The sequence below is a fragment of the Gossypium arboreum genome, chromosome 4, assembly GCF_025698485.1.
Source record: "Gossypium arboreum isolate Shixiya-1 chromosome 4, ASM2569848v2, whole genome shotgun sequence".
In the NCBI taxonomy this organism is placed as follows: Eukaryota; Viridiplantae; Streptophyta; class Magnoliopsida; order Malvales; family Malvaceae; genus Gossypium; species Gossypium arboreum.
The window spans coordinates 15117601-15129706 of NC_069073.1; the positions used below are offsets into that span (position 1 = coordinate 15117601).

At 33.6% G+C, this 12106-nt stretch overlaps 2 protein-coding genes across 2 annotated transcripts; one reads left to right on the forward strand and one right to left on the reverse strand.

Annotated features, from left to right (window-relative positions):
• Nucleotides 1-251: 251 nt before the first annotated feature.
• LOC108457762 (protein phosphatase 2C 37-like) lies at nt 252-2001 on the forward strand. The gene is made up of 4 exons (XM_017756891.2): nt 252-862; nt 953-1276; nt 1360-1465; nt 1546-2001. The coding sequence occupies exons 1-4, from the start codon at nt 395-397 to the stop codon at nt 1887-1889; spliced, it is 1242 nt and encodes a 413-aa protein (XP_017612380.1). The 5' UTR covers nt 252-394; the 3' UTR covers nt 1890-2001.
• A 2682-nt stretch (nt 2002-4683) lies between these two features.
• LOC108460826 (probable methyltransferase PMT11) lies at nt 4684-11801 on the reverse strand. Its single transcript, XM_017760493.2, has 9 exons — nt 10875-11801; nt 8029-8181; nt 7667-7937; nt 7176-7286; nt 6792-6951; nt 6288-6545; nt 6079-6201; nt 5627-5704; nt 4684-5342 (listed from the first exon to the last, which is right to left on the reverse strand). Exons 1-9 carry the CDS (start codon nt 11541-11543, stop codon nt 5141-5143), a joined length of 2025 nt encoding a protein of 674 aa, XP_017615982.1. The 5' UTR covers nt 11544-11801; the 3' UTR covers nt 4684-5140.
• Between the last annotated feature and the right edge of the window lie 305 nt (nt 11802-12106).

The following is a 12106-nucleotide window of genomic DNA, read 5'->3' on the forward strand; positions in this document are numbered from 1 at the left end:
TGTCAGAAACCAAGGTTCATTTTTATCTATACGTGTCGTAAAAGCATTGGCTAGAGTATTCAACATCACTCAGGAGGAAGTTACACGTGGTATATTATCAACCAATGTGCTCAAATGGACGGTGCCTGATTACCTTCATGTAATTCAGTAAATCGACGTCACACCAACTGTACGTGTCGGGTACCTCTTTGCCCGGAGGTGACGGGCAGTCTACCCGTAGTTTTGGTGTGGCCCCCAGGTGAAGTTAGAGCTCTCAGTACAAAAACTTCAATCTCTGCCAGTTTTATGGGTCCTGCTTCAATCTGAAAAGAAGGGGAAAAAAACTTGTTCGTCACTGAAAAACAGTTGATTTTCTTTTTTTTCTTCTTTAAAAAAGAATTAGTAATCAAATCGAATGGCGGGAATTTGCTGTGAAGTTGTTGGAGAAAGTGAAGCAGCGGCTCCGGTTGAGCCAACTTCAAGAGCTTCTCGTCGCCGGAGATTGGAGCTTCTACCGTTTAAGTTAGTGGCCGAAGCTGCTGTTCTACCGCCGTTAGAGAACGGCCGGAAACGTCAGAAGCTCGATCTCGTTCGCCCGACTTCTCGTGATTGTGATAACGCTGTTCAAAACTCGGATACTGATAAGCTTGAGAAAGATCAAGAACTTAATGGAAGTCTAAATTTTAATGGAGCAGTAAAATCAGAAGCCGTAGAAGAAGAAAAGGAATCGCCGAAGTTCGGCCTGACATCCGTTTGCGGAAGGCGACGAGATATGGAAGACACCGTTTCGATTCGCCCTTCGTTTTGCAAACAAAGCCGGCAAGTTCAAATGTCGTCGGATATTCACTTTTACGGCGTCTTCGACGGCCATGGCTGCTCTCATGTACTAAAAAATTCAAAATAATTCTTAAATTTAAGTTTATTACTGAGAATTTTTTCAGGTTTAGCTAACTTCCGTTTTTTACTTTTATAGGTTGCTATGAAGTGTAAAGATCGATTTCATGAGATATTAAAAGAAGAAATCGAAGCGTGCGGCGGAGAGAAGGCGGTGGAGTGGAAGCGGACGATGGAGAGGAGCTTTGAGAGAATGGACAAGGAAGTTCAAAAATGGACGGTGGACGCTAAGGAGCGTTCAAGTTGCCGATGCGAACTTCAAACTCCACAGTGCGACGCCGTTGGCTCCACCGCAGTGGTTGCTGTCGTTACGCCTGATGAGATCATCGTTGCTAACTGTGGTGATTCGCGCGCTGTTTTATGCCGGAACGGCGTCGCTTTACCTCTTTCCGACGATCACAAGGTGAGATATTTTACTTTCTATATATAAATTTCACTGAAATTTAAAAAAACAGAAGATTTATTCATTTATTTATTTTATTTCAGCCGGACCGACCCGACGAAATGCTCCGAATCCAAGAAGCCGGTGGCCGAGTAATTTACTGGGATGGACCTCGTGTTCTTGGCGTGTTAGCCATGTCCAGAGCAATTGGTAAGCTTTTATCTTTAGAAAAAACACCTTTTTTTTTATTTTTGTATTTTAAATTTAATAAATTTTTTTTTATATATCAGGGGATAATTATTTAAAACCCTTTGTTATATCGGAACCTGAGGTAACAATAACGAAGAGAAAAGGGGAAGAGGAGTGTTTGATATTAGCGAGCGATGGGTTATGGGATGTGGTACCAAATGATACAGCATGTGGAGTTGCGCGTATGTGTTTACGCGCTGAAAAACCGCTGTCACCACCAGTGTCACCGAGTAGTGAAGCGGCTGTGAAGGGTGGCACAGCCGAGAGTTCCGATAAGGCCTGTTGGGATGCTTCAATTTTATTAACAAAATTGGCCTTGGCCAGGCACAGTACGGATAATGTTAGCGTTGTTGTGGTTGATTTGAAGAAAAATCAGCCGCTGTGATGAAATTAAATATAATTATTATTCTGAAAATATATTGTATTTTTTAATTGCAAGATGTAAAGTTGACGAGAAATTCGAAGAAAAGAAGATATGGGGGTGAAGTTTTTTCATATTTTCTTGATGCAAAACTATAATTAGTCAAAATATTTTATTGGTTTAATTTTGTTATTTGTATCCAAAACTAAAAATATCTAATTAAATTTATGTATTACTAATCAAATTAAATGTTTTCTTAAAACGAAATTGTAATAGATATGAATCATGTTTGACCAGTCAAGATTTGGGTGTCGTGATGCAATTTCCCCATCTGGTTATTCTACAAATTCTCCATATGAATCTCGAAATGATATTGTTCAATCAAATGTAAAGAAAAGACTTATTTTATTAATAAGATATAAAGATGTTAATTAAAAAAAAAGAGATACAAAATAATAAAAATAAAGAATAACAGTAGGCCAAAATGCAATTTACACCTAAAATATATAGAGATTTTTGTATAAATTTCCTTTTCTTCCTCCTTTTATCTTGCTTCGATCTTCATATAAGTTCTTTTACATCTCTATCTTTTGCTGCAAATTATTAATAATTTTTTTTACAGTTCAATTTTGATTAGTTAAATACGCAAAATGTTAAAAGAAAAACAAAACATAGTGGAGTTATGTTTTTTTATACAAAAACAATTTATGTAAAAACTAATTAATTATAAAAATAAAACAAAAACAATTATTTAAAATAACAATCGAAACAATCAAATATGCTACCTTTAATTCTCGATTGTGTGATCAAGATTTCTTCTTTGCCCACGTACTTAGCGTTATATATGAAATTAATTCGGAATATTAAAATTTGTAAGCAACATAATTGATTAGTATGAATATTAAAATGATTATAGTCTAATATATATATTTTGAATAGTTTTATTATAAGTTGTGATTATATGTATAGTTCTTAATATAATGCCTATAACTATCTATAGTTCCTCCTAAATAGAATGATAATATGCTTCATCATATTTAAATCTACATCCTCCTATATTGACAATAATAACCATGTTAATCGAGTTAAAACTTAATCAACTAGTCAAGTATATATAATTGATTAGTCAACAATGGAGAAGTTAGTACAAATTACTGAATAACATATTAATGGAAGGTAACTATTATGCTTTGAAATCTTTCCTTTGCTTTTATGAGAGGAAAAATATAAAAGGGCAAGAGCCACAATTCTGATAAATAATTTACAGGTGGTTAAAGTTTTATCCATGAAAGAGTCAATAGACTCACTCAAATATTACCTTATTTAGAAGGATTCAGCGAATTATAAATATTGAAAGATAATGAGAGACTAAAAAATTATAATTTAATTATGGATCAATTGACAAATATTTGTCTTATATGACAAGTTAGCTTACAGATTTTTTAAGTGCTTCCTGATGGTGGAACAACTAAAATTTCCCCCTGTTCATGGTGGGCAGTCAAACCCTGAAGATTTTAGTTATGTTTTGACAGTGGCACAATTTTTTTATATTAAATACATATAAAGTTTTTAATTAAAATAAAAATTCAACCACTCAAACTTTATTCTCATAATATTTAATGAATAAATAATACTCATTGTAAATACCATTTACAGAAAAGTTTTCGTTGTATTTTAAAAAGGTCAAAAGCTAAGGTCCGTTGCAGTGCGTGAAAGGACAGATAGATAAGAGAAGTGAGTTTATAGGATAGGATTCCATCTCCACCCATGATCCGATTTGATTCGGAGAAGATGATACTTGTTGGGCTCACAAACACCAATATCCAATTGGGATACAACACCTGGAATTTTGGTCGCTTAACCCATCACCATCTTCATCGCTGGCTTAGATTTTGTTAGATTTTATGATGTTGACTCCACCCCATTCTCCGCTTTTATTTCCCCTAATCTTCATCTTCAATTTTGCTTTTTATTTCTTAAGTACCCAATTCTAATTAAGTTTATCATATCTCATTTAAATTTAAAAATACTTTTTGACTTTAATTCACGACGTTGATCACCTACATGTCACATTTCTTTTTCTTATTTTTTATAAATATTATATCTGTTATTTTGATTTAAAATCATATATTCAAAACAAATTTAATAAATATTTTTTATAAAATTCTAAAATTTTTAAAAGTCGATAACACATAAAAATTGAAAAAAATTATAAAATTTGTAAAAAAAACAACTTAAATTGTTTTGGACTTAAATATATTGTTTTAAATTTCTAGAACTTAAAGTTTTTGAAATAAATAAAATTTTGAAAAATTTTCTAGAATGTATATCTTTGAAAATTGAAGTTTTTTTTTATTTTTAAAAAACTTAAATACCCTTTTAAGATTTTTATAAAATTTCTCCATTTTATATATTAATTTGACTTTTTAAAATTTATTTATATATTTAAAATTTTGTTTCTAAAATTTTTAAATATATATTATACATTAATCAATATAAAATATATATAATGTTTAAAAAACACATGACATTTCTAATAACACCACATAGATGATGGTAATCGTTGAGTGAAAGTCAAAAATATTTTTATTTAAAATTTAATGCTTTTAATTAAATAAACTAATTTTCATGTGACATTATAATGTCACGTGATACATTATGATTAGCATCACATGACGGTTAATTTTTTTAACACTTACAAAAAATAGAGTGAACCAGATAATGAACTGATAATTTAAATATCAATTCAAGACAAAAAAAAAAAAAATTCTACTTACGGATTTTTAAAATTACCGCAAATAGATCTGCTGAAATTGGCTTTTAACAAACGGCAAATCGAATAATGGCTTTAACTTTTTTACCCAACACTCGTGCCAGGGCACAATCAGATAAGGAATATGATTCTCTAAATACATCATTATTTAAAAAAAAAAAAACTGAACAGTCACATTGGAATCTAAATAATGCTCCTACTGCCTAGAGAAAAATAAAATGCACCTACAATGACCGTATATGTTACAATTACGTTAGAAAAGAGTTCACCTTTCACCCCAGGACATCATCCTTCTCTATAGCACACAGCACACCAATTATAAGAGCTGAAACTCATCAGCATCCCCCCGTTCCATGACTTGCATCCTTCAATCCTCTTATCTGCAGTTCAAATTTCGATACACAAGCTTCTTTCTTTCGCTTGCAAATGACTGCGCTTGTCGAATTATCTTTCCAACTTGCATTACTAAACATCACAGATAACACTTATAGTTCCAATTTGTTCAACCATGACGCTTGTCACATGTCAAGATCCTGTAACTTGCGTGAGGACCTTCGGATGTATCACGTAGAGTTGGCCGCCAACCCATGGCTTTTGCAATGTCTTCAAGTTCATCCATAACATCCAGAGAATCACGTATGTATACACGTCCACCAGGTCTCAATATCCGGTCCATTTCAAGCATGATTGTAGACATATTGCACCTGATATACAAGTACAAATAATTAAATTATAAATAAACTGATCCATAACTAATGAACTTCCAAATCCCAGTGGTTATGCCCCTATCAGATACCACCTTTCTTTCTTGCTATAAAATAACCATTTTACGGACCTTGAATATTCATTTCAACAATGAATTTCACCACTTAAGGTGCCAAATGAAATCTTCTGTTTTAAAGGAAAAATCAGTGTCCCGACATGACCAGAACTTCAATAATCAGATAGCAGAGTAAAACTAGACCAATTTCAAGGTATTAAGGTGTACCTTTTCCTCTCAATTGAGAAGAGGCCTGCTGCATGCAAAAAATCATAGGTCCTTGGGTATGTATCAAATGGTTCACACCTGGTAAATCAGACAAGATTTAGCAAATAACTCGGTCAAAGCAATAAAAACAAACATAGCATACTCTACGGTTTAGACAAAACCTAAATCGTATTCCTATAGGATGAGAGTGACAAAACAAATATTAAGCGTACAACATTTTGAAACAAGGAAATGGTTAAAGCAATGTAATCCAGAAACATGAAAGAGGTACAAGCTGGAAGGATTTATTTGAGGTGTAGATAACTTTTCTTGGATCCTAAGCAATGAGTTTTTTTCTTTTTGGCCATGAGATCGTAAGTAATGATTAAAAATCATCATCAATGATAGTGCATCCGTTACTATACAATAAACTACAGAGTTTCCTGATTGGAATTATGGTAAAGAAAAAGTACCAGTCATGCATGACCCCTATTAATCCACGATCATAAATAACAGGCAAGGTATTGGGCCCACTAATAGGGACCACGTTTAGAACCCAAGCATCAAGTTGATTCTCAATTATCGCGGCTGCAAATCTGCACAATATATAAATCATAGATTTGAGAAACGCTCAAGCAAGTATATGCCTGTAGTACAGTCCAAGACTAGGTTTAAAGAATACCCTCCAAAGCTAGCTCTCATGTCCAATACATTTCTCAGTTGAAATTTCTTCCAATGAAGAGCACGGACATAGCTATCCACTATTTCATTCCAGTATTTTGACTCTGCCGTGAAGAGCTCTTTTCTGGCTATATACGAATCTATTTGTATGCTCTGCAGCCTGTCAGGTGGAATTTGCAGACGAGCAGGCCAAGGAGCAACATTTGCACCATATCCATTCTCTGGAAGTCGACTAATGCAGGCCTTCAGGTCAACATACCTGAGAGATAATGCAAATATCTTGTAACTAACTTAAAACTACTCAGATAAGTAAAATAAAAAGGCCTAATTAAGTTATAGGTTCAGAATACATTTAAAATTAATCCAGGGAGCCTCAGGACGTTATAACTATATACAAATGAAATTGACAAATATTAACTGATGAAAGGCATCAGAAACAAAACCACCTCTCTAAGCATCTCATTATGCATCGTTTTTCAAATAAAAGGCAGAGTGGTGAACATACCAAACATTATCTGGGTCATCATCTTGATCACACAAAGGAGGACGAGTCCCGGCTTCACGGCTTAAATAACAACTGTTGTCCAAGGGCTTCTGCCATATAGCAATATATCCCTCCTTCTTTACAAGATTCCAACAGAGGCGAGTAGTAAGGTTAAGCATCTCTGAAAGTACAGAAAATAAGAAAATAATCATGTACAGAAAATCTAATATGTAATTCCATACAAGCTGCTAACAACATGTTTAATCAAAAGAAACAGGCCATGAAGAAATGCTCGTCCAGGATAAAGTATGTTTGATTTAAAGTTGAACTTTCTAGTACACATGAGTATTCAGTTATCACATTTCTTGGCATGATTATCATGAATTCTAGGTCCAGAATTTATACCTTCCCACTGTTCCTCAAGGGCTTCTTCATGCTTGTAAACTGGCTGGGCAGCCCAAGCAAAATATCCACCAGCCCTGAGCATTCTATTGACCTCAAGAAGCAAAATTCCATCTTCATTATACAGCATAAGAATGGAAGGATGCATTAGAATGTATCCCAGAATTTAACTTTATAACAGTAAAAGAAGAAAACATGACAAAAAATATCCTAGAGACATCTAAAGAAACATAATAGCATTTTCTGCAACATACACAAGAAGGGGTAAAAGTGGTTTTTTGTTTAAGAAGAAATGGTAGAAGAAGATGGTAAACTTATTGGCAAAGAGATGGAAATTGGTATCGCATGAATTCCTCACTGGAAAAGTGAAAAAGAGACCAGACAGAATGAGCATATACAGGAGATGAAAATTCAAATGGTACTGAAATTATTAATATTCCCCTTTTCCTTGCTACTAGAAAATCACTAGATAAGACTGGAGCAAAAAGTTTTACCATCACGAGTCCAATTGATACGACATCTAGAACAATGTATCAAATCAAAGGCTTGACTTGGGTACAACAAACGGCGAGTTGCAAATGCTGCCACCATTGCAGGAACTCCACGCTCAAGTGCAAATTGAATCTGGTTTTCATGGACATCTTTGGGAGCTACAGACATGGTTATAACATTCCGTGACATCAAATAGGCACCAAAACTTGCCACACCACATCCAACATCCAGAACAACCCGAATATGATGTCCAAATGTAATATCAGGGACCATCTGGATATACAGATAGATTTGATAATCAGAAACAAAATCCACAGACCAAATTTCTTGGAGTTTTACATGCATTTAAAATTTTAATAACAACCTTAGAAATCTGATTCAGGTATTGATCTGCCCCATGTATGAACTGTGTGCCACCTCCAGGAAACTTGAATTTATCCTTCCCTTTTCTAGAAATCCAATTTTGGCCACCTTTGTCCTCTACTAGACGTGTATGAGGAACATTGTTGAACCATACCTATCCATCAAAACAGTATACCACTATTAGACAACCAGGTTGGCTACAAATTAGAGAAGCAATAAACCAATCAAACAGTAACAAAACTACTTTAAAAGAAACCTTCAAGTAACAAAAAATACTTCCAAAAGCACAAAACGAGGGTTAAAAGGAAAAACGAAGATACTCAAAATATATTTGCCTCTAATCCCTGGGCAACAAAAGGTGCAAAGAAAGCAAAACCACCAAAACGTAATAAAAAGTTCATCTCTATTTCTATTTCTCAGCTTCTCACCAACTGAACTTAAGTCCAACCAATGAACCTTCACTGTTTGATACGAACCCAAGAGGGGGTAAACTCATTTAAGTTCAAGTTTGTAACATCAGCCAACTTGTGATGAATATTTAGATAGAATATGAGCATTTTTGGTTTGAGTTGTCTTCTTATGGGTCAGAGAACTCTCTCTTAGCTTCACAACACACTCTGAAACACATCAATCTGAGTTTAAGAGCTCAACTTATGGACATTTTAATGAAGTGTACCAACAAGAAATTTTTGGAAGAATTTAATACAATTTTTTTTAGTTGAAGGCTTTGGATCAGTACTTAAATCATATTGGGTAACTTGGGAGCCCACTTTGCAAGTTAAATTCCACCTCAATGAGCCCAAAAAGTAATAGTCAATAGGAAGTTCAGTTCGCCATGAAAAAAAGCAAGTGTTTCAGTTGAAATATAACATAGAAGGAAGATTGAACAAGGACATTACTTGACCAGTCATTAGAGTTCTTAAGAGAATTAAAGTCTTATTTAAAAATGTAACATTTACATCATTCTTTAATTTTGATTGGTTAGAACACTAGGAGTTTAAAGTAATTCTAGTGGTTAGGAAGAGCTTTATTTACATATTTATTAGATTTTTAATTTGGAATAATTATTTCTTTTAAACTCTTATAACTTGGCCTATAAATAGCAACATCCAATAAATTATAATTTTCCTTAGTGAAATTTTGTTCTTTTCTGTGAGATGCAAATAGCATTTTGAGAGTTCAAGTGATTTGACTCTTGTTTTCTTTTAAAGTTTGTTACTTCCCAAGATTTTTAGAGTCGTAAAGTTTTCATCCTTCAAAGCTTGATCATTGATGAGTTTTTTTTTCAAGAAAAGATCTTTGAAAGCTTTTACCGCTAAAATTGCTTTCAAAACCTAAAATGCACTAATCTTCTTCATTCTTCTTTCATTTGGAACAATTGGATAGAGTTTTTTTAATTTTGGAACATCATCCATCTTGCAATGTATTTTTAAATGAGATTCGAGCATTACTGAGTAGAGTTGTCTCATTATAAATCAAATAGCTGTCTCTTAGCTTCATAACGCACTTTGAAATACGATAATCCGAGTCCAGGGGATCAAGTTATAGCCGTTTTAATAAAGATTGCACGAGCAGAAATTTCTGGACAAATTCAATACAGGTTTTTTGAGTTGAAGGCTTGGGATCAGTACTTAAATCATATCGAGCAGCTTGGGAGCCCACATTGCAAGTCAAATTTAACCTTAATGAACCAAAAGAATAGTCATCCATAGGAAGCTTACTTAGACATGAAGAAAACAAGAGTTTCAGTTGAAATATAACATTGAAGATTGAAAAAGGACTTTACTTGGTCAACCATTAGAGAGCTTTTATGAGAATTAAAGTCTCATTTTTAAGGGGGGTAGGAATGTAAGATTATATTTCGTAATAGGATTATGAGAATGTTAAATTACAAAGTGGAATACCCAGTATGTTACATTACCTTGTTTTGTTCATTAGGCTAGAGGTTCGGTTGGCGAGATGTAAGATTACTTAGAAGTAAATTTTACTAGATTGATAGAATTTAATTTTTTAAAACAAGTTTAGTTCCTTTAATATTTTTTTGTCTCAATTTCTATAAAATTAAAATAAATTATTATAATTGTTATTGTTTTATTACAATTTATATATCAATAAGTAACTAACTCATGTTGAAATAAATTTATAAGTCATAACTATAATCATAATTAATATACTAATAAATTAATCATTAAAGTAAATATAATAATTATAATTTTAAAATATGACATCTAGAAATTTTTGTTTTCAATTAGACTTAAATTTTATTTAGGAAGAGGACTAAACTGATTAAAATAACAAAAGCAAAGGGCGACTAGCTCCAAATTTTAAGATTTTGGAATTTCGCATCAATGCAGTCCTAAAACACACATATAAGTTAAGCTTGTCTACCGTTTTTCATTCTACTACGTTTCCTATAAAGATCTAAAGATGCCAAATCCATTTTAGTACTTTAACTTTAAGGCATGTAATCTTACACTAAACGCAAACTCTCCTTGTCCAGCTAAACTACAAACCATTTAATTTCTCCTTCCTAACCACTTCCGAAACAGCCAGTTGGCTCTAATTATCAACTCATGACTCAATCACACAAGCTCAGTTCGATATTCTACATTCTATTTAATTTGCACTTTCTAAACACCCAAAAACAGAAAAAAGCCAACTCAGATATTGTTGATTCTAATTTTTCCACTAGTGAATCCAACTGAGCCCCATATTCTCCATGTTAAGCTTAAGTATTCAACGAGCTCAGACCCAGTAGTTAAATAATCTAGAAAAACATTACATCAATAATTCGCTATTCTATTTACTTTTAACATGTATTTTTCAAAATTAAATAGAATTATTTACCTCATCGCGGCTCCTAGGCCAAGGGATCGGAGGGCGATATCCTTTTGGAGCTGGAACCAAGCAATTCAATCCTTTCCCTTTCTCCGGGCAATGTCGTTCAAATCTCTCCCCTCTCTCCGTCGATTTAAGCCTCTTAATCGCTTCCACGTTATCCAAACACGGTATATACTCTCTCATATTTTCTCCGCAAAACCCAAACTTCTTCACTCTAAAGGTAGACCTAACATCCTCTTTACCCGTTTCCGCCTCAACCTCCGTTCCGTTATCCCAGTTCTCCACCAAATCCGTATCAAACTCCCCGATCTCAAACTTATCCGACATTGTACCATTCTCATCTACGATCCCGTAAATCTTGAACTCTAGAGGTGGAGGCGGAGCTTTCAAAGACCCCGACGCCCACTTTCCTTCGCTTTTAGCTGAACGAGGAGGTTCCGGAGTGTCAATGAGAGCGGAGACATTGAATTCTTTATTGAGATTAGGAGAAAGAGCGATGGAAGAAGAAGACGACGTCGTTCCAGAAGGGGATTGGCGGGAGAAGAAGATGAGTTGGCGGGAACCGTCGGACCAGTGTTTGCCTAAGTAAAAGGAAGCGACGGAAATAAAAATAAAGGCCGCGAATTTGATCGACGTTTGGCTTTTGAGGGAATCGACATGGCCGAGAAGTTTCATGGTTGAGAAACGCTTCAAAACGACGGCGAATGGCGGAGATCCGGAGTGTCGTTTTCTGAATCAGTGGCTTGAAGTACTGACTTTCTTTAAAATTTTCCCAAAGCTGGAGATTCGATTGATTTGTGTTTTGCTAGCGTCACTTGTCGGTGAACGAAAATTTATCTTCATCTAAATTTCAAAATTGATTTAATATAATAACTAAGTTTAAATCCATGTTATACATCTCATACTCAACTCAAAATGTATTTCTACAATAAGCACGACTCAAATACAAGTTATCAAACATCACAATGAAATTTTAAAATTTACAATTCTTTAAATTTTAACTTCTTTTAAAATATAGTTGTGCTGAAAAAATTTATGATAATTATATGTATTCTTTAATCAAATATGAAACAGACCTATAAGTATCGAGTAAAATTTTGTTTAATTGAAGTGATCAAATCTAATGATATAGATATTAATTAATTTTTTTATATATAATCCACGAGTTAATTGTGTATTAATTAATATATATTATATTATTTATTAAAAGTTTGTTAAAAAATCGTAACAATATGATT